Source organism: Eulemur rufifrons, chromosome 18 (genome assembly GCF_041146395.1).
Source record: "Eulemur rufifrons isolate Redbay chromosome 18, OSU_ERuf_1, whole genome shotgun sequence".
Lineage (NCBI taxonomy): Eukaryota > Metazoa > Chordata > Mammalia > Primates > Lemuridae > Eulemur > Eulemur rufifrons.
In genome coordinates, this window is record NC_091000.1 from 11,880,336 (window position 1) to 11,899,814 (window position 19,479).

A 19,479-nucleotide genomic window follows, 5' to 3' on the forward strand; every position below is an offset into this window, starting at 1 on the left:
TGTAGTTGCATTTATCTATTTTTGCTTTTGTTGCCTGTATTTTTGGTGTCATATTCAAGAAATCACTGCCAATTCCAATATCATAAAGCTTTTCCTCTCTGTTTTCTTCTAGGAGTTTTATAGTTTCAGCTTTTATGTTTATATTTTTAACCCATTTTGAGTTAATTTTTGTACATAGTAGTAAGGTAAGGATCCAACATCATTCTTTTACATGTAGATATCCAGTTTTTCCATGACCTTTTGTTGAGACAGTCCTTTTCTGGTTGTGTAACTTTGGCACCCTTGTTGAAGATCATTTGACAGTATATGTGTGGGTTTATTTCTAGGCTATCTTTTCTGTTCCATTGATTTATGTGTCTCTTAATTCTGTTATTGAACCTCATTAGGAAATTTTTAATTTTTGTTGCTATACTTTTCAGTTCTAAAGCCTTTATTTTGATTTAAAAAAATTTTTATGGTTTCTATTTCTTCAGTGAGAATGTCTTTCTATTCATTGAATAGCATTTACCTTTACTTCATGAAACATGGTTATAATATCTGCTTTAAAGTCTTTGGTTATTCCAGTATCTATCTGTACCATCTTGGGATTGACTTATGTTGATTGTTGATTGCCTTTACCCTTGAGATTTGGTTAGGTTTTCCTGATTCTGTATATGTCAAGTAATTTTGGTTGTATCATGGACATTTTGAATATTATGTTATGACACTCTTGGTACTCTTAAAACTTTTGGAGAATGTTTATTTTATTTGTTTTAGTAGGCAGTTGACTGGTTAGGTTTAGATGGTCAGTTCTGACCTACCTTCTGTGGGCTCTTATTCTAAGATCAATTTCATTTTCAAAGCGTTGGTAGACTATTTTGGTCTGCCTTGCATTTGCATCACCTGGGGGTCAGTCTAGGACCCATATGGTTGCATACACTGTTACTGAATTCTCAAACCTTATGTGATGTTTATTCAGTAAGTTCCTTTCATGCATGGCTCAGGGGTGAGCCAATATACAGATTATGCCTTTCTCAACTTGTCCTTTCTGTCATCTTTTCTAACACTCTGGCTCCCTAGAGAGAGCCTTCTTTTCTGATATTTTGCCTAGTAAACTGAGGCTTTATCCTTGCTGCACTATTTAACACATTCCATGACTAGGTACATATCTCAGGGCAAAATGGGAAGAAAATGAGCTGGAGGTGGGTTCCTGCTGCCACAGTTGCCACCACTATTGCCTGTCCTGCCTGGGGTTGCAAGGGCTTATCCTGTTCCTGGAGCTTATCTGGGATGGCCCTGGGAGACTCATAAGAGCTTTGTCTTGTAGCACACACCCCTGCCCCCACTCTCTGACAAGAAAGAGTAGGTTTTGTCTTGGATCTTTTTCTCTTCAAGTCCATTTGCTGTCCCAGGAGATACGGGAGATATGAGACACATTATAGGTATAAAATAAAAACAACAAAAATAGGGAACTAACCACCATGTGATTATTCTATGAGTTTTGATTTTTTCCTCCAATCTTCCGTGCTCTTACTTTTTAGAGTCTCCCTTTGATTGTAATCAGTGGGGAAGACTGGATGGTTTGAGCTTATTCCTTATTACTCTGAACCAAACTGCTCTGTATTAGCTTTGAAGCAACACATATTGTGTTCAGATTTGATGAAAATTCCTCTTGTGTATGATGTTTTATATGAAGTCGTTTCTTTTAGATGGAAAGATATAAAATTCTGTCTTATTTTATACTTTATATTTTTCTAGGTGGATAAGCTGTTAGGATATTTTATAAATAAAAATTTCAGATGCTGAAAATGTCCAAGTAAAACGTAATATGGTGGTGTAGTGATACTGACTTCTGAAAGTATGGTAATTTACATATTCCATGTATTTGTCAAATTCGGGGACTTCTTTTCAGACATCCTTTTTTTCCACTTGCATGTAGATTTGACGTAGGTGACTGTGCCTTTCTTCTTAAACCTGGTACTTTCCTTACTTCAGACTCTTCCTTCTTTTTCTCCTCATTGATTCATATCCCTTTAGAGGATCCCTAAATCTTGTCATTCCCCAAAGATGTGAACTTATCCGTATACCTCCGCATGCTCTCGTTTATCTACAACAGTATTTTTCTTTGTGATTACTATGCTAACAATATATCTGGCTTAGATTGTCCTACTCTTTGTCAGACATTTCCAGTTATGGGATACTTCTACCTAGTTTTGCCTTCAAAACTTCAAAATAAATAAGTACAAAATGGAATTCCTCACCTTTCCCATTGATTTTATTATGTTTTTAAACATTAAAGTTCTTATGGGTACTAAATTAAAAAAATTTAGAATCATCTTGTCATTTCCTGTTGATTTTTTTTTTCTTCATAACTCAGATTTTCTCCTTTACTCTTTTTTTCACTACCATTCTTCTAATTCAAGCACATTACCTTGTGCCTTTTTTCCTTTCCTTTTTGTTTTAAAATGTATTTTATAAAAGTAATGGTGTATAGGAGAAAATTAGGAAGTATAGATAAAAGGAAGAAAAATTATGTATGTTCACACAACCCAGTGTTAACTAATTATTCTGAATCTTTTGATGTGTATCCTTTCAGACTTTTTCATGTTACACACACAAAAATGTAAAAAATGTAAAAAAAAAATGTATTTTTTTATCTCAAAGGAGATTATATTGTGCATACTGTTTTATAATTTTTTTCACTTAATGTATAATTTTCATGAAAATATATTTTGTCCCATCATATCAACTCTTTTGATAATAGAACCACATATTTCTGTTGGATGATCTTCCTAAAATATAGTTAAGATCCTTTCAAGTCAGGCATGGTGGCTCACACCTATAATCCTAGCACTTTGGGAGGCCAAGGCAGGAAGATTGCTTGAGGCCATGAGCTCGAGACCAGCCTGAGCAAGAGGGTGACCTTGTCTCTACAAAAAATACAAAAATTAGCTGGGCGTGGTGGCACAGACCTATAGTCCTAGCTGCTTGGGAGGCTGAGGTGGGAGGATCACTTGAGGCCAGCCTCGACAACATAGCAAGCCCCTATCACTTCAGAAAAGAAAGATCCTTTCATGCCTTGGCATAGAAATCTTCTGTGGCACACTATTGCTTACAAAATGAGTTTTATACTTATTTACCTGACATTCAAGAAACCGTAGGCTGGTCCCTGTTGGAGTATTGGGGAAGAAATGAGAATATGTAGTAAAATATGGAAAAGACCACCATTACAGTAGTAGAACAAGGGAAAACAAGTAGAAGCAGCCTATCCATTCTAGAATGTAGACATGGCTACTTAGAGAAAGTGCCTTAAGCTGATACTCAAAGGATGACTGCGTTAACCAGGCTTGGAGAAGAGAAATGGGATAGGGTTCGGGGGTTAGGAGAAGGAGAAACTTTCCGGAAGGAGGACCACAAGTCAAGTCACAGGTCTGAGTGGCTAAGCAGGACTTGATGAAAGAAATAAAAGAAATTCAGTGCACCTGAATACTGGTGTGACTGGGGGAATGATGGTGATGGCTGAGGAAGTGAACACGGACTGAGTCCTCTTGTCTGGAATCTTCCAAACCCTTCTTGAATTACTACCTGTTCCATTCGACCATACATTTTTTTTTTTATTTCAGCTCATTATGGGGGTACAAAAGTTCAGGTTATATATATTGCCCATTCCTCCCCATTCCCCCGAGTCTGAGCTTCAAGCGTGTCCATTCCCCAGACAGTGCACATAGCACTCATCACGTAGGTATACATCTATCCCCTCCCCCCACCCCCAGGGACCATACATTTTCAGCCAGAAAGTAGGCAATAGAAACCCCCATGTGTCCAAACTTTCATGACACTTAACCATTCTCCTCTGAAGGTGCTAATCATATTCTATGCATAAAATAGTTGTTGTTTTTAAATTTGTGTGTCACAATTTCTTCTATATTTAAAATAATTTTTTGTCATATGGCTCTTATAATTTTGAGATATGTTCCTTCTACGCCTAGTTTGTTGAAGGTTTTTATCATGAAAGGGTGCTGGATTTTATCAGATTTTTTTTTTTTTTTTTTTTACTGGATATATTGTGTAGTGGTGAAGTCTGGGCTGAGGAATCAGGCCTGAACATCATGTTTCCTCTATTGCATGTAGTGGATAGTCAATAGCTGTAGAATTCATGAACAGATAATAAAACATAGCAGATACTTTATAAAAAGAAAGATGGGAAAAGTTACATATATTCATTTCATTCATTCTTCCTGAGCACAGCAGGAAGAAGAGAAATATGTATTATAGACAAAAATAATATTCCTTCGAATAGTAATATCTTCCACAATAAGCTCTTGTAACTCACAATGTGTTCTCTACCTATAAAGTTCCACATCTATAAAACTGATGGAATGTGAATTCCCTTGAGGTATATGACGTTTTAACAATATGTGATATATTACTTCTTTAATAAAATAAACAACATGCAAATTACATTGCATTATAATACAGTGATCTCCCAAGGCCACTAGATCTTAATAAAAAAATTCCACATTTGTATAATATACTTTCTTCAAGTATTTACATTTAATAAATATTCTTCACAAATCTATTCAGCAAATATAACGGATGAAGATGAAGCACAATCCTGCTTTATGAAGCTTTCTTCTAAGGTGCCTTTGGGGACCCTCTTTTGTAGTTCATATTTGAATTGTGCAATATTTCAGAAATGTAAATGTTTCCTGCTGAATCTCTCATAGCGTTCAATATTTAAATCAATCTGCTGGTGTGTTTCTGCTGACCTATTCAAAACAAATGCTGATAGTTTGTTGTTATTATTTCATTTTATTCATTTAAGTGTCAGTCAATATTGCAGTCAGTATTTTGTGCCATTTTAGCTGTTGACAAATATTTTATTGAAAGTATACCAATTCCCTAACATGGAGGGAAATATGATTAGCTGAAACCTCTAAAGATATTAAAAGAGATCTGAGAATATCTACCTTGTAAATTATTATAACTTCAAAACATTTCAAATTTTTTGTATATATTTTCAATTTGTGTTATCTCTTAATTTGGTTAGGTTATTAGTTATATATCTTATCATAACAAATTATCCCAAAACTTAGTGGCTTAAAATAATATTTATTATCTCACTGTTTTTTTTTTTTTTTTTTTTTTTTTTTTTTTTTTTTTGAGACAGAGTCTCACTCTGTTGCCCAGGCTAGAGTGAGTGCCGTGGTGTCAGCCTAGCTCACAGCAACCTCAAACTCCTGAGCTCGAGCGATCCTCCTGTCTCAGCCTCCCGAGTAGCTGGGACTACAGGCATGCGCCACCATGCCCGGCTAATTTTTTCTATATATATTTTTAGCTGTCCATATAATTTCTTTCTATTTTTAGTAGAGGTGGGGTCTCGCTCTTGCTCAGGCTGGTCTCGAACTCCTGAGCTCAAACGATCCGCCCACCTCGGCCTCCCAGAGTGCTAGGATTACAGGCGTGAGCCACCGCGCCCGGCCTTATCTCACTGTTTTGATGGGCCATAAACCCGAGTAAGGCTTAGTTGGATCCTCTGGCTCCAGGTCTCCCACAAGGCTACAAACAAGGAGTCAGCCAGGCCGCAGTCATCTCAAGGCTCAACTGGAGAAGGATCTGCTTCCCAGACCACTCTTGTGGTTGTTGGCAGGATTCAATTCCTTGTTGGCTACTGGCCAGAGGCATCCCTCATTCCATGCCCCGTGAGCCTCTCCAGGGGACAGCTTACAACATGGTAGCTTGCTCCATTAGAGCTAAAAAGCCAAGAAGAACCAGGAGGAGATGGAGAGAATGAGCAAGACAACAGCACAGTCCTTTGTAACTTAACCTCAGAAGTGATACCTTGTCACATGTTCCACTCATTAGAAGCTAGTCCATACTCCAGGGGCATGAATTACTAGGAGATGAGGATTATTGGGGGCCGTCTACAGCTACAAAAACTTTTCAAGACCACAAATTTCTGTTTGTTAGAAGATGAATTCTGTACTCTGAGGCAGGTTGCATTCACATATAGAAGTATTAAATGTTAGGATAACTAGAGACTTGAGTTACAGTGAATTAACTACTCTTCCTGGCTGATCTCTGCCCATCCTCCATATTCCCTGCTTGCCTAGGCTGTCCATGGTGATGATATCTTTGAAGATTCTTGCCTGGAGAGTCTGTCTGTCCTGGACTGTCCCTTCTACATCTCTTATTTAGACATTGGCTCTAACATACTTTTTTTTTTTTTCATAATTACATGAGATGTGCATCTTTTGCATATTTAAATGTTTACATCTTTAAAATTAGTGTTCAAAATCCTCACTACTTTAGAGAAAGCTCAACTTTTATTAACCAGTGACTATGAAGCAAGAGCTCTTGCATATGAGGCAGTGGTTGCAGTGTGCCTGGCAAACCCAGGCCATGTTGTTAATTACCCAGGGCCTCTCTTGGCCCCCAGGGTATCCAGGTATCATGTCCTCTCTTATCCCTAGAGGCCAGGTTAAACATTCCTGAACCAGTCTGGCCTCTAGAGATTCTTATGGGCCAGGTCAGATCTCTTTATATCATTCTGTGTGTTTTGAGTTGTTATAGCTCTTGGGGCTGACCAGAAATACTGAGTTGAACTCCATTACGGTTGAGATTCACATGCAGAGCATTTTGAAGACAGTATATACCACTGGACATTCCAGCAAATTAATAAATTAATATTTCTATCCTACTTTATCAGGAACAGCCTGCCGATGTGACCTATCTTGTTTTGATTATTATGCCCAGCATTTCCAAAGGTGACTGAGTGATGGCAGGAAGAGGTCAGTGCTATTGAAAGAAGTTTTATTACTAGAGCTCTCAAGGGACGGAGGCATGCCAGGTGATTCTGGGCCACATGGGGAAGCTTCCGGATTAGTCAGGAGAAGGAAGGAAGAAGAAATCAGAGCCTACAGTCTTTATGGGGTTTCCTTGGGAAGAAATGCACAAGGCAGGGTAGGCAAGTTTGAGCAAGTTTAGGATTGGCTTGACTGAATAATTTCGGCAGACTCTAGGTCTCTAGTTGTGCCATGCCTGGCCGTGAGTTGCTTTAGGGCAGGGTAGATATAGGTTTGAGGTGTGAGAGTTAGATAAAAGAGGAGTTAAGGATTTAGGCTTTGGACTGATTTGCCTATGAAAGGCGGTCTCACAGGAGTCATTTGTTATCTTTTTAAGAATTAGCTAGCCCTGGGAGAGGCAGTTTCTTCCCAGCCAGCAACACCCCAGAGATGTCAAAGCATCATAAAATATAGAAAATTTTTAAAAATGATTAATACACCATTCACTAACAAATGGAAAGTGCAACATTATGTAATACTAAGAAGGCTTGAGAAAGCAATATTTTCTTAATTGTTTATCAGTCACATCTAATCTGCCCCCACATCTTGTGTAAATGCATATGTGGTGGAGAGTGCAAATTCTACTAGGGGAAGCAGAAATGGATATAATCTTATAATCTATTAAGCTACAGGTACTAATGTCTCTCTTTTTTCTGTTTTGCTCCCATGTGCACAGATGGAGGGTGAAGAGTGGGCAGATGTATATGTATGTATATATTTCATTTGTTAAAGCTGACTGTCCCATTAGCATCAACCAGTTCAAACCATGGGTAGGTCAAACATGGGTGCAGAGTAATCTGGGGAGCTTTAGCTCTAGCCACAGATGCTCTCTGGAGCTAAGGCTGGGGGGGGGGGGGATGTGACTTTGTAATTTCTTTGCTCTTGTGATCTGAGCAACAGAGACAGCATCATAGCTAAATAGCATTAAAGAACTTTTGGTATTGCAATATCTCATTTAATCTTCAGAACAGCCCACTGAAGTTAGCTCCATTTTACTGAGGAGGAAATTGAGCTCTGGCAAGGTTTAAGAACCTGCTTAAGGTGACACACTTTGTAAGTGATAAGCCTGGATTTGAACCCCGATAGACTGAACACAGAGTTTATGATTTTTAACCTTCATGTGACCTGAGGCTCAGTATTCTCAATGTGGAATCCATTCAATTATCCAGGTAATAGGTGGGAGGAAGAATCATCCCTCCTTTCTCTGTTTAGTTGTTCACAATGCAGGGACCTCAGCTTTCCTGCCGCCCCGTGACCATGTCACTTTCCTTTGCCTCTTCCTCCTGCACTTCAGTACTTCCTCATCCTCTTCCAGTAATAAATGCTGAGGTTCTTGTTGGAACACTGTCCTTTTGTTTCTGCCCCTTTCCCTTTCGGAGTGTTGCCGGGGCTGACGAATATACACTCTCTCTACTCCTGAGAAACCAGCCTAGAATGTGCTTTGGGGCATCTTCAGTTATGATATGATATGAGGTGCTTAAAATCTAAGAGTACTGTTACTAAAGGAACACAAAAATACTATTATTGAGGAAATTGAGCTGTCTTAATCTAACCAGTTTTATGTTTCACAATAAGCAGGGCAGTTTTTAATTCAGTTCTCCAGTAGAGTCTTAGAAAATGATTGATAGAACTTGCTGTTACATTTCTCTGTTAATGACAGATTTATTTTCCTTTTTGTATTTTCAAGAGTGATTCTTCTTGTTTCTCTGATTTATCCCCCCTCTGCACAGTGTCACTAAGACCATCACACGGTAGTGCCATCTAGGATTACACTTCATCCCTTCCATTTGCATAGGTTATGAAAGGTTATATTGGCTTGGGTTCTCTCAGAAGCAGGCCCTAAGCCAAGAATTTGAGTGAAAGTGGTTTATGAAGGAAATCCCAAGATAAACCAGAAAGAAAGGAGGAAAGAAATGAGGGGAAAAAGCAAACAAGGGTTTTATTTCTGTAAAGAAAGTCTCTGACTCTACTTGTTGGGAGGTGGCTCTGAACTATAATTACATCTGAGTTTCCTCTGCCTGAAGGTGCAGGACAGTCTTCTGGAGTCCTTTAAGGATGAGCAGTCTATTAACAATGAAGAGCAGTTACATATGGGGGACAGGTGCGGACCCAGTAGAGCAGATCTAAGGATATTAGGACAGGACACCAACAGTGTCCACTACAAAGGCGAAGTCAGAAAAACTCACATATTCATCCATATTTCACTTTCCTTTTACAGCTGAGAGACTTGAGAATCAGAGAGGTAAAATACTTTGCCTAGAGTCTCACAGCTGGCTGGTAACTGAAGCAGGATCGGCCCTCCATGGCCTCACTCCCTAACCAGTGCTTGAGCACCAGGCGATAGTGGCAAAGGGTGTTACAGTTGTTCCCGTTACACCTCAGTTCTCTTTAACACTGTAGACATTTGTCTCAACCTTTTAAAGCACATTTTAAAAAAACTTTAAATCAACTTTTATATATGCAATTATATACAATAAATTGTATTATTTTTAGGGTACAGTTCATGAGTTTTTACAAAGATGTGAGGCATTTCCATCCCCTCAGAAAGAGCCTTCTCTGTATTGTAGTGAGTGGTCCAGGCCACTGATCTGCTTTGTCATTGGTTAGATTGGCCTTTGCCTAGTATTTCATGAAAATGGAATGACACAGCATGTACTGCTTTGTGTCCAGTGTGTTTCACTCAGCGTGTGTTTGAGATTCACACGTGTATTAGTGTTTTGTTTCTTTTTATTGCTGAGTAATATTTCATTGTATGGATACACTACAATTTGTTTATCTGTTACCTGTAATGGACAGTTTTTGTCTATCATGAATAAAGCTGTTAATGAACATTTGTCTACAGGTGTTTTTGTGGATCCCTATTTTCATATCTCTTGGATAAATAACATGTAGAAGTGCTGGGTTGTGTGGTAATGGCGAAATTGCTTTCCAGAGTGACTGCATCTTACATTCCCAGTAGCAATGACTGAGATTTCCAAATGCATCACATCCTCTCCAGCACTTGATATTGCCAGTTTTTAAATTTTAGCCATTTAGATAGTATGTAGTATTGTTTTAACTTGCATTTCCCTGAATATTCGTGATGCTGAGTCTCTTTTTATCTGCTTACTGGCCGTTGGCATGTAGTCTTTTGTGAATGTCTGATCAAACCTTTTACACAATTATCAATATATGTGTGGGTTTATTTCTGGACTCTACTCAGTTCCAAAAGCTATATTATCCAGATTATGCTTATTCCTTCAAGTCTACATTTCCAGACTTGTTTCTATTACTGATTTTTCTCCTGATTATGGGCCATATTCTTGTGTTTTTTGTCACATTTAGTAACTTTATAGTGGGTACTGGATATTATAAGGTTTTTCTGAGGGGGGAGGATACTAGATTTTGTCATCTTTTTAAAAGTTTTATACCTTTTTTCCACCTAGCAGTTAAGTTACTTGCTTGGTCTTTTAAAACCTTGTTTTGAAGCTTTGTTAGATCAGGTTCGGGTAGCCCTTACTCGATGTCTTGTTTAGATCCATTACTGGGTGTAACCCTGCTTCAGTCTCCACTCAATTCTCCAGATACTCACTGTGGCCTCTCTCCCCTGGCTGGTCATAATTTGAACCTGTCAAAGCCCTGTGTGAGCTCAGGAACTCATCTGCATGTAGAGTCCCAGTTGTCCTTTGCCTGGCTTTGGATATTTCTCCTCTGCATTTGTGCATCTTAATATTCACCCACAGACTTAACGCAACCCCTCTGTAAGTTTGTGGAATTTCTGCAATCTCCTGTGCTTTGCTCTAATTCCACCAGTCATGGCTTTCTTGAAATCTGCTCTCCCTCCCCCAGCCCCCCAACTGAGCAGGACCCCCTTCCTTTGCTTGGGTTACTCCTCTTTGCACTGCTGTGCAAAAAGTGCTTTCAGGTAGAAATGTGGGGTAGTCTTAGGACACATTTTCCTTCTTTCAGAGATCACAGCCTTGCACTACCTGTTGTCCAACATCTGAAAATCAATGTTTCACATATTTCATTCTGTTTTCTAGTTATTTACAGTGGCCCTGTTATTCCATCATGCCCTTCATTTTTTTTTTTTAAATCTCTATTCTGTGTAACCTTTTGTGTATCCAGCTTCATGTATTTTCTATGTTAGAGACATGCTTCTGTTCGCCCCACATTATGTACTGTTTGTATTTGGTGTTTTGGGGCTGGGATACGGGTACAGTATTCTGCTGAAGACAAGATCTAAAGTCATAATGCCATAGCTTTTACTCCTTTGAATTATTTTACTTTTATTTTAAAATGTTGCCTTATTGAATACAACATACAAAACAGTGTATGGCTTGAACTATGTAAGTCGAATCAATATTTTGAAAGTGAGCAACCATGTCATTGCGATAAGTGAAAGCAGCAGAGCACTGTCAGCATGCACAGAGCCTCCTTTGTTTGCTCCGTCCCAGTCACAGCCCCTCCCTCCTCAGGGAGGTGACGACTGTCCTGTCGTTCACAGTAAAGGGGTCTAATACATGTCCACAGACATAGGGTGATGTTTCCACCTGCACTAACCCAACCTGCACTAACCTTCTTGTGATTCGCTGTCCACTCCCTCGTAAACACCATTGTGTCCCAATGCTAGACACCAACTCCTTGGCCCAACATGTGGCCAAAATCCCCCCAAAAAACCCCAAACAAAAACCATTTGTCTGTTTTAAATTATAAGAAAATGTTTAGGGTAACCTGTATTCTTTTTTTGTTTTTCTTTGCACTTTGTAGCTCCTACTGTAGCTTCACCATGCAGTGAAGAATGTATTTTAATTTTATAAAATGAGGGTAACTGCTGTGAAGCCAGAGGATGGAGAGCTGACTTTCAGATGGGGTGACGTGGGCTTTGCTACAGAGTGGTGGTGCTGGGTCATGGCTACTTACTGGAATTACCTGAGGAGCTCTTACACCTACCAGGGCTGGGTTCTACCTGCAGAGACTCTGATTGGTCTGGGATTTTTTACAGAGTGTCTGCATGATTCTGGTGTGCAGAACCAAGGACCAGGATCTTAGACTAGAGCATTCTCCTTAAACCAGGACCAGGATTTTTTGTTTGTTTATGTTTAAATTTTTAATCTACCATGGACTCAGTGATATTTTTTGTAAAATACTATAAAAATGAATTACTAGAAAAGTAAAAAACACACACAAAAAAACCCCCGAAAAACACCCAGATGCAAAAAAATACAAAGCACAAGCCCCAATGTTATTAGATTCAACAGATATAACAATAATAAAATTGCTATGAAGATTTCAGAATATTTACTGCTGATTTCTGTACTTATTGTCATGGACATGAAACTCGGTTTAGGAACTGGTGCTGGTGTGCACAGTAGACCAGCTTAGAGTAGTGCTGACGTAGGGGCAGCATGAAGCAGTCCTGTCCTCCGCGAATGGCAGCACGTGCCGTGGAAGCAGGTTGGGTTCAGATAAGAAGGGGCCTTGAATGCTGGGACAAATAGCTTGATGTTATTCTGTAGGCACTGGGGAGCCAAAGAATTCTTGAAAGTCATGATCTAATTGGCAACATTGTGTATGATGGATTTACAGTGAGACTACATTGTTGGCAAGAACCTGAAAGGGCAGAGAGGTGAAGGGGCGTGGACTGGGTAAATAAAACAAAAACTATCACATTTTGGGAGCAGTCACTGCAGAAATGCTAGTAGACTCCTCAGAAGATACAAGAATTTAAGCTAGCTGCTCCCTAAAGTTTAAATAATCCAGAAAACAAAACTAAATTGTAAAAAAAAAATTGTACCTAATGTATTTTCAGAAACCACACAGATAGAAGATCCAAGAAAACAATGGAGGGGGGAACAGGAGAAAATGCTCAAGGACTATCTCTCAGTGGCCCAGGACGCACTCAGGACACAGAAGGAGCTGTACCACGTGAAGGAGCAAAGACTGGCATTGGCCCTGGATGAATACGTGCGATTAAATGATGCCTATAAGGAAAAGTCAAGTTCTCGCACAAGCTGTAAGTGCAGTGTGGCTACCCAGACTTTAGAGATGGAGACTGAATGTTGTAGATAGCAGAAGACCACTTGCATTTCTGTGAAATTTCATTCTAAGTCCTTTCTCCTCCTGGGCTGGAAGAAAACCCTGGGAGGTGAGGGCACACCACAGATTTCTCAGTGAAACCCCTCAACCGCATTCCAGATGAAAGTCTTCCCGTTTGGGGACTCTGTGTGCCTTCTGTTTCTGCTCCTCCCTCTGCCTGATTGTCTTTTATTCATTTGAGTTAATTTTTACCATTTCAGAACAAGACCAGTAATTTGACCTTTTTGCTACTCTTGTAGAATATTTCTAGTGGGGAGGAACTGGAACTCTTAGCTAAAGTGAGGTTTCTATTGATGGCCTGAGTTGATTTACTTCCCCCTCATCTCGGAAATTGATAATGTGGAGCTGCTTTTGTTTAAAGAAGCAGCTGTGATGGGCTCAGAAGTGCTACATAAATTATAAATTCCTGGATAATGCAAAGCTCTCACCTACTGCACCTGCAGTATAGTCCTCTAAGGACATAGATGTATAAAATCTAGAAGAAAATTAAGCACCAGGGTCTGTATGACATTCCACTTTACTGATTTTTTTTCTTTAAATTATAGAGATTTGAAGGTTACTTTTTATATTTACATGTTTGGTGAATGACAATAAAGGAATTGTAAAAAGAAATAAGTATCCACAGAAGCACATAAATCTTGTTGTTTTAAGGTCAGTAAATTCTAAACTGAGAACTAGTTAGGCAGCTTGTAAATAATTATTTTTTCTTTTTTCTCTTTCCAAAGTATTCTCAGGATCTTCATCCAGTACTAAATATGATCCCGATATTTTAAAAGCTGAGATCTCCACTACACGATTAAGGGTAAGTTTTTAAGTGTGGCGTTGACTATGTATAGACTCTAACGGCTGTGGAAGGAGTGTTAGTGATCATCTCCCGTCTCCATTCATTGTAGCAAACTCCTCCACCTCTCCCTGATGGGTGATCTTTCTGCCTCTGTTTGAACAAATTCAGTGTTTGGGATCACCTTTGTTATCGAGGTGACATATATTCCATTTATTGCACAGTTTCACTGTTAGAATATTGAATCAAAATTTGAATCTTGATAACTTGTCTTTGCTCATTGTTCTGAGTTTTATCCTCCAGAGTTAAGCCATGTTACTCTTTCATCAGACAACCCAATACTTAAAGATGCCTACAATTTGTATCATCATGTCATCATGTCATGCCTTTTCTAGGTCAGACTTTGCTAGGTCCTCATAATTCCTCTTACAGGGTTATTTCCTGATCCTTGCCATAAATCTTTTTGACCAAATTGCTGTTAAGGCCAGAGTTTGTTTATTCTTGATTTTTGGAGTATTAGACTGTCCACCAAGTAAATAAAATCATGTACCCAAGACCCAGGTCATGAAACAGGTTATTACCATGACATCAGAAGCCTCTGTTGTGTCCTTTCATCGTCCTTACCCTTCTCTCTAAAGATATACCATCCTTATTAACACAGAGGTTAGTTGTTGGCCTGCTTTGCACTGTGTAAAACTGGCATGCCACCATGTGTATTATTTAATGCCTTGTTTTGCTCAACAATGTTTTGAGGTTCATTCACATTCATTTTTATTGCTGTGTAGTATTCCACTTTCGTGTATATACCATAAATTCTTTATCTCATTTACTGTTGATGTACAGTAAAATTTATGTCAATTTCTGATTATTAAAAATTATGCCTTAATGTACATGTGTATTATACATGTCTTTTGGTGCACATATGTACACAGTTTTGTTGGTTTTGCAGCTAGAACTGGAATTGCTATGTCAAAAAATATACCCATCACACAGCGTAGTTCTCCTGGTCCATGATTTTGTAGCAAACAGCAGAATCTCCTTTTTTATGGCTGAATGATCTCACTTATATGTGGAATCATAAAAAAAAAAAAGTCAAATATACAGAAATAGAAAATAAAACAGTGGTTATGGGGAAGGGGTAGGGGAAGAGGAAACAGAGAGATGTAGTTCAAAGGATATAAAGTAAGCAGATGTGTAGGATGAACAAATCCAGAGATCTAATGTTCAACATGAAGACTGTAGGTAGTAACAGTATATTGTATTAGGGACTTCTGTTAAATAAATAGATTTTAGTTGTTCTTGTAACAAAAAAACTGAGTTGATGGATATGTTAATTTGCTTTACTATAGTAACCATTTTACTATCTATATGTATCCCATAACATTAGGTTGTAAACCTCAAATATACACAGTACAATTTATTTTAAAAATACACAGTCATGTGTCACTTCACGACAGGGTTACATTCTCAAAAATGTGTGGTTAGATGATTTCATCATTGTATGAAATGATATACGCACTTACACAAATGTGGATGGTACAGCTACTATACACCTAGTGTATGTGGTACAGCACATTGCTCCTAGGCCACAGACCTGTACAGCATCTGACTGTACTGAATACTGTAGGCAGTTGTAATATGGTGGGAAGTGTTTATGTATTAATATTTAACCATGTCTAAGCACAGAAAAGGTAATGTGTTGTCCTACCAAATTTTTCAACTCCATTAAATCTTATGGGACCACCGCCATATATGTGGGGAAATGTCATCATGAGATACATGACTGTACATGTCTTATTGGATACTTCCTAAGTTTCAGCCCTTCTTACTTTCTAATATCTGCATTTGAGGTTCTAAATTACTTTACATGGCTTTCTCCTACATCCCACAAGTTTTGATTTTTGTATTTTCATTATCACTTAGTTAAAAATATTTTCTTTCTTCGTGATTTCTCATATGAGCGTATTGCTTAATTTTCAGACATTTGGAGATTTTTCTTTCATTGATTCTAGCTCCATTACACTGTACTTTTCAGTTTTAAAAATTTCTATTTGATTATTATCTTTATTGTTTCTATTGTCCAAATTCTGCACATTGATATATAATTTTTGAACATCTTGTCATCTTTGGTGAGAGTCTAGTTTTCCTTCTTGTAGGTAGTTAGGCTAGGGGCAGATAATTTTAATCCAGTCAGGGTTGGAGCTGACTGGAATGTGGGCTTCAGTCCCTTTCTAAAGGTGAGTCTATTTCCAGTTTACCCTTTCTCTTAGGGCAAAACTCTTCAAAGTCCTAGTGAAACGCTTGGAATGTTGTACCAGAGCCCCTTGTGCCTGATCGAGGCTGAACTCCAAATCTCTCCCCTTATGCCTCAGCTCTGGAACTGCCAGAGTTCTCTGTGTGTCAGGCGCTCAGTCACTACATGCATCCAACTTCGCAGTTTCTCTGTGGTGTCAGCAAATACCTCAAAGGGAAAAACAGTGACATGTTTGGGTCTTGACACTGAGCTCCCTTATCTTCTAGATCTTTAACACAAGTTCTCGCTACCTTAGTAGTTCTCCAGTGTCCTTAAATAGATGTTTGTTTCCGCACAACTTTTCTATTTGTTCTCTGAAAGAGTGTGAAAAGGTTTGTCTACTCTTACTGAAAGCCAAAGCTCTCATTAGTTTGGATTTCTTGGTTTTATTTTTGAAGTCATTGATAGAAGTGTTCTGTGTCATTCTACAGTAAGTATCCCTCTCAGGGCCTTGGGGCCGCATGTGGCCTTCTTGGTCCTTGAGTGTGGCCTTTTGACTGAATCCAAATTTTTTGGAATAAATACATTTAATAAAGGATTTGCGTTTGGTCCAGGAGCCTCACGTGGCCTTGAGGCTGCAAGTTCCCCACCCCTGCCAGGTGTCCTGGACCCTTTCCTCTGTTACTCCGTCCATATTTCTCTGCACATTTCTCAATAATGTCATGTGAAGGTTTGTCAAATACCTTAGTGCTGTGTCTCTATATTGTGTTTATACATTTCTGTGATCTGCTAGGCTAGATACTTTATCTTAAAAAAAAAGAAAAAGCAACAAGAAGTGAAGGCATTTTTTGTCAAAACTTAATAAACTCCAGTACTCATTCGAACTATGTGCTTCTGAGAACATTATTACTTATTATTATTCCCCTTTGAAATTTTAATCATTTTTTACAGTTCTTATCTTTGTAAGATACATGTAAATGGAATAACCACAATAAACTTTAATAGTCTGTCCACTTAAATCCCTTGTAGGAATTATGAAAACTGAGGGAGAGATTTAAAAACAAAAACATATTAGGATATCTCATACAATAATCATTGAGAAGGAAATGGAGCCCCCATCGCAATCAGAGATATTACAGGAGGTCCCAAGTGATCACGTTCCCCAGAACTGTCTTCTAATGTAGCAGAATCTCTTATGTAAAGCTTATTCTATGCCAGGTTTAATTTGCTCTTAATGTCAGAGGCCTCCTATGAAGAGGAAGTTCATAGTATGATAGGTTAAAACTTGAACTGTGTATCAGTAGCAGAATGGATGAATGCATTTGGTATGGTCGTGATGGAGAACATTATATAGAAATGAAAATAGATGAACATGATTGCATGCAGTGACACAATGTTGAGTGAATGAAGCTAGGCACAAAAGAATACACACATATGAAGTTCAAAAAAGACAAACTATTTCGAGAGTTAGAAGTCAAGATAGTGGTTACCTTTGAAGAAAAGGGGAAGGTTAGTAATTTGGAGGGGCACAAGAACGACTTCTAGGTTTCCGATAATGTATTGTTTCTTCAACTATTGGCCATTATGTGGGTGTTTTAACTTTGGGGTCATTATTGAGTGGTGTGCTTAAGGTTTTTTTCTTTTCATTATATATGTTACACTTGTAAGTTAGAAGTGGCATAATTTGGAAATCCAGAACTATACACTTACAGATAATAATGGGTCAAACATACATGAATGCTCTTTGCTAAAATTAGTGAGTAAAACTAGGGAAAAGAGGATATTTGCATAGCCTGAAAGTATTTCCTTGCAAATATGTATTATTTAACTGTGATGGTTTTAACGTGTCCACTGGTTTTTTGATAATTTTCTTCTTCTTGAGTGTGGGCTAGACATAGTACCCTCTGATGGATGGAGTGTGGAAGAGAAAAAAATAGTTAATTTACAGTGAGGAAACCTGGCAAACCCTGCTGTAACCAATTGACTAGGGTTTACATCACCAGCAATAAGTTCTGTTGATAGCATGTACTCAGATGTCATTTAATGAGAAGGACACATCACCTGTGTGGTATTCTCCGCCAAATCCATGATCTCAATCTAATTATGAGAGAGCATCAAGCAAACCCAAATTGAGGTACACTTTATAAAACATCTGGTTATCTCTGGGCAAAAATGAACAGGGCCGAGACAAGAAAGGAGTGAGGAGCTGTCACAGACCGAGGCACCTAAGGAGACTTGACAGCCGAATACAATGGGGCTCCTTGGTTGGGTCCTGGAATGAAAAAGGACAAGAGTGAAAAAACTGGGGAATCAAAAAAAAATCTAGTTTAGTTGTGCAGAAAGAGAGAGAAACTTACAGCCTTAAATGCATATACTAGAAAGGAAGAAAGTATTAAAATTAATGAGCAGTGCACTCAACCTGAGAGCCACAGAACAAGTCCAAAGAGAGTAGAAGGAAAATAAAGTTAAAGGCATAAATTATCAAAATAGAAAACATGGCTATGATAGGCCAGCAAAAGCAAAATATGATTTTTTGAAAGAATAATAAAATTGACAGATGCCTGTCAGGATTGAGTCAAAAGCGAGAGAGAAAAGGAATAAATAAAAAAGTACAAGGAATGAAAAGGGATAAAACTACAAATGTTTAAGAACTAAGAGATTATGAGAAAATTTATAATATTACATTTGAATTTTGAAATGAAGTGGTTAATTCCTATTAAAATATTGTTGACCAAAAATGACTCAAGATGAAAGAAAAAATCTGAATAGCCCTGTTACTATCAAAGAAATTCCAGGGAAACTGTCAGGATGAGGCTAGCATAACTTTGACACCAAAGTCTGACAAGACTGTATGAGAAAAAAATGTGTAAGCCAGCCATCTTCGTAGGCATAGAAGCAAAAATCCTAAGCGAAATATTGGTAAACTAAATACAGCATTTAAAAATAATATATCAGGGCCGATGTGGACTTAGCCTAGGAAAGTACAGTTTTGGATTTGAAAATTATTCACTGTACTAACAGAGTGAAGGGAAATAATTAATCATTCCAATAGATACAGAGAAAACATTTTGATAAATTCAGCTTCTGTTGATGTTTTCTTTTAAAGATTCGATCCAACCAGGAATAAGTGCTGTAGAACAGGGTGTGGGGAAGGAAGGAGAGCTGGTTACAGGTTTGAGTGTTGTATTCAGGGAAAGTTTCATTCCGAAGGCAACACTGGACAAAGACTGGGTGGGGTGGTGAAAATGTTAGTTAGGTGGGGAAGGTCCTGATGGAGGAGAAAGTGTGGGACCTTCAAGGATCCACTTGAAGAAATGTGGCCACAATAGAGGGAGGATGGGCAGAGTAGCAGGAGAGGAAGTGAGAGCTGATCAGACAATGAGAGGAAGACACCGAGAGCCTGCAGGCCTTACCACGGTGAAAGGGTTTGGGTGTTCATCTGAAATAGGGAGACATTTGACTAAGTTTTTATCATTTGTATTTATTTTTTGCTAGTTTAATTGACACATAATGATATCGTGGTTTTTGATTTTCTTTGTTAGGTGGTGATTTGTTTATTTTTT

The 19,479-nt window shown here is 38.3% G+C and overlaps 1 protein-coding gene across 1 annotated transcript in view; it reads left to right on the forward strand.

The window, feature by feature from the left end:
- The window catches only part of WWC2 (WW and C2 domain containing 2), a 171,498-nt gene that overhangs the window by 80,740 nt on the left and 71,279 nt on the right, over positions 1–19,479 (forward strand). Inside the window, exons 3-4 of the mRNA XM_069492910.1 lie at positions 12,616–12,819; positions 13,628–13,704. Of these exons, the coding sequence (XP_069349011.1) occupies positions 12,616–12,819; positions 13,628–13,704 (281 nt within the window). The remainder of the gene's footprint in view (positions 1–12,615; positions 12,820–13,627; positions 13,705–19,479) is intronic.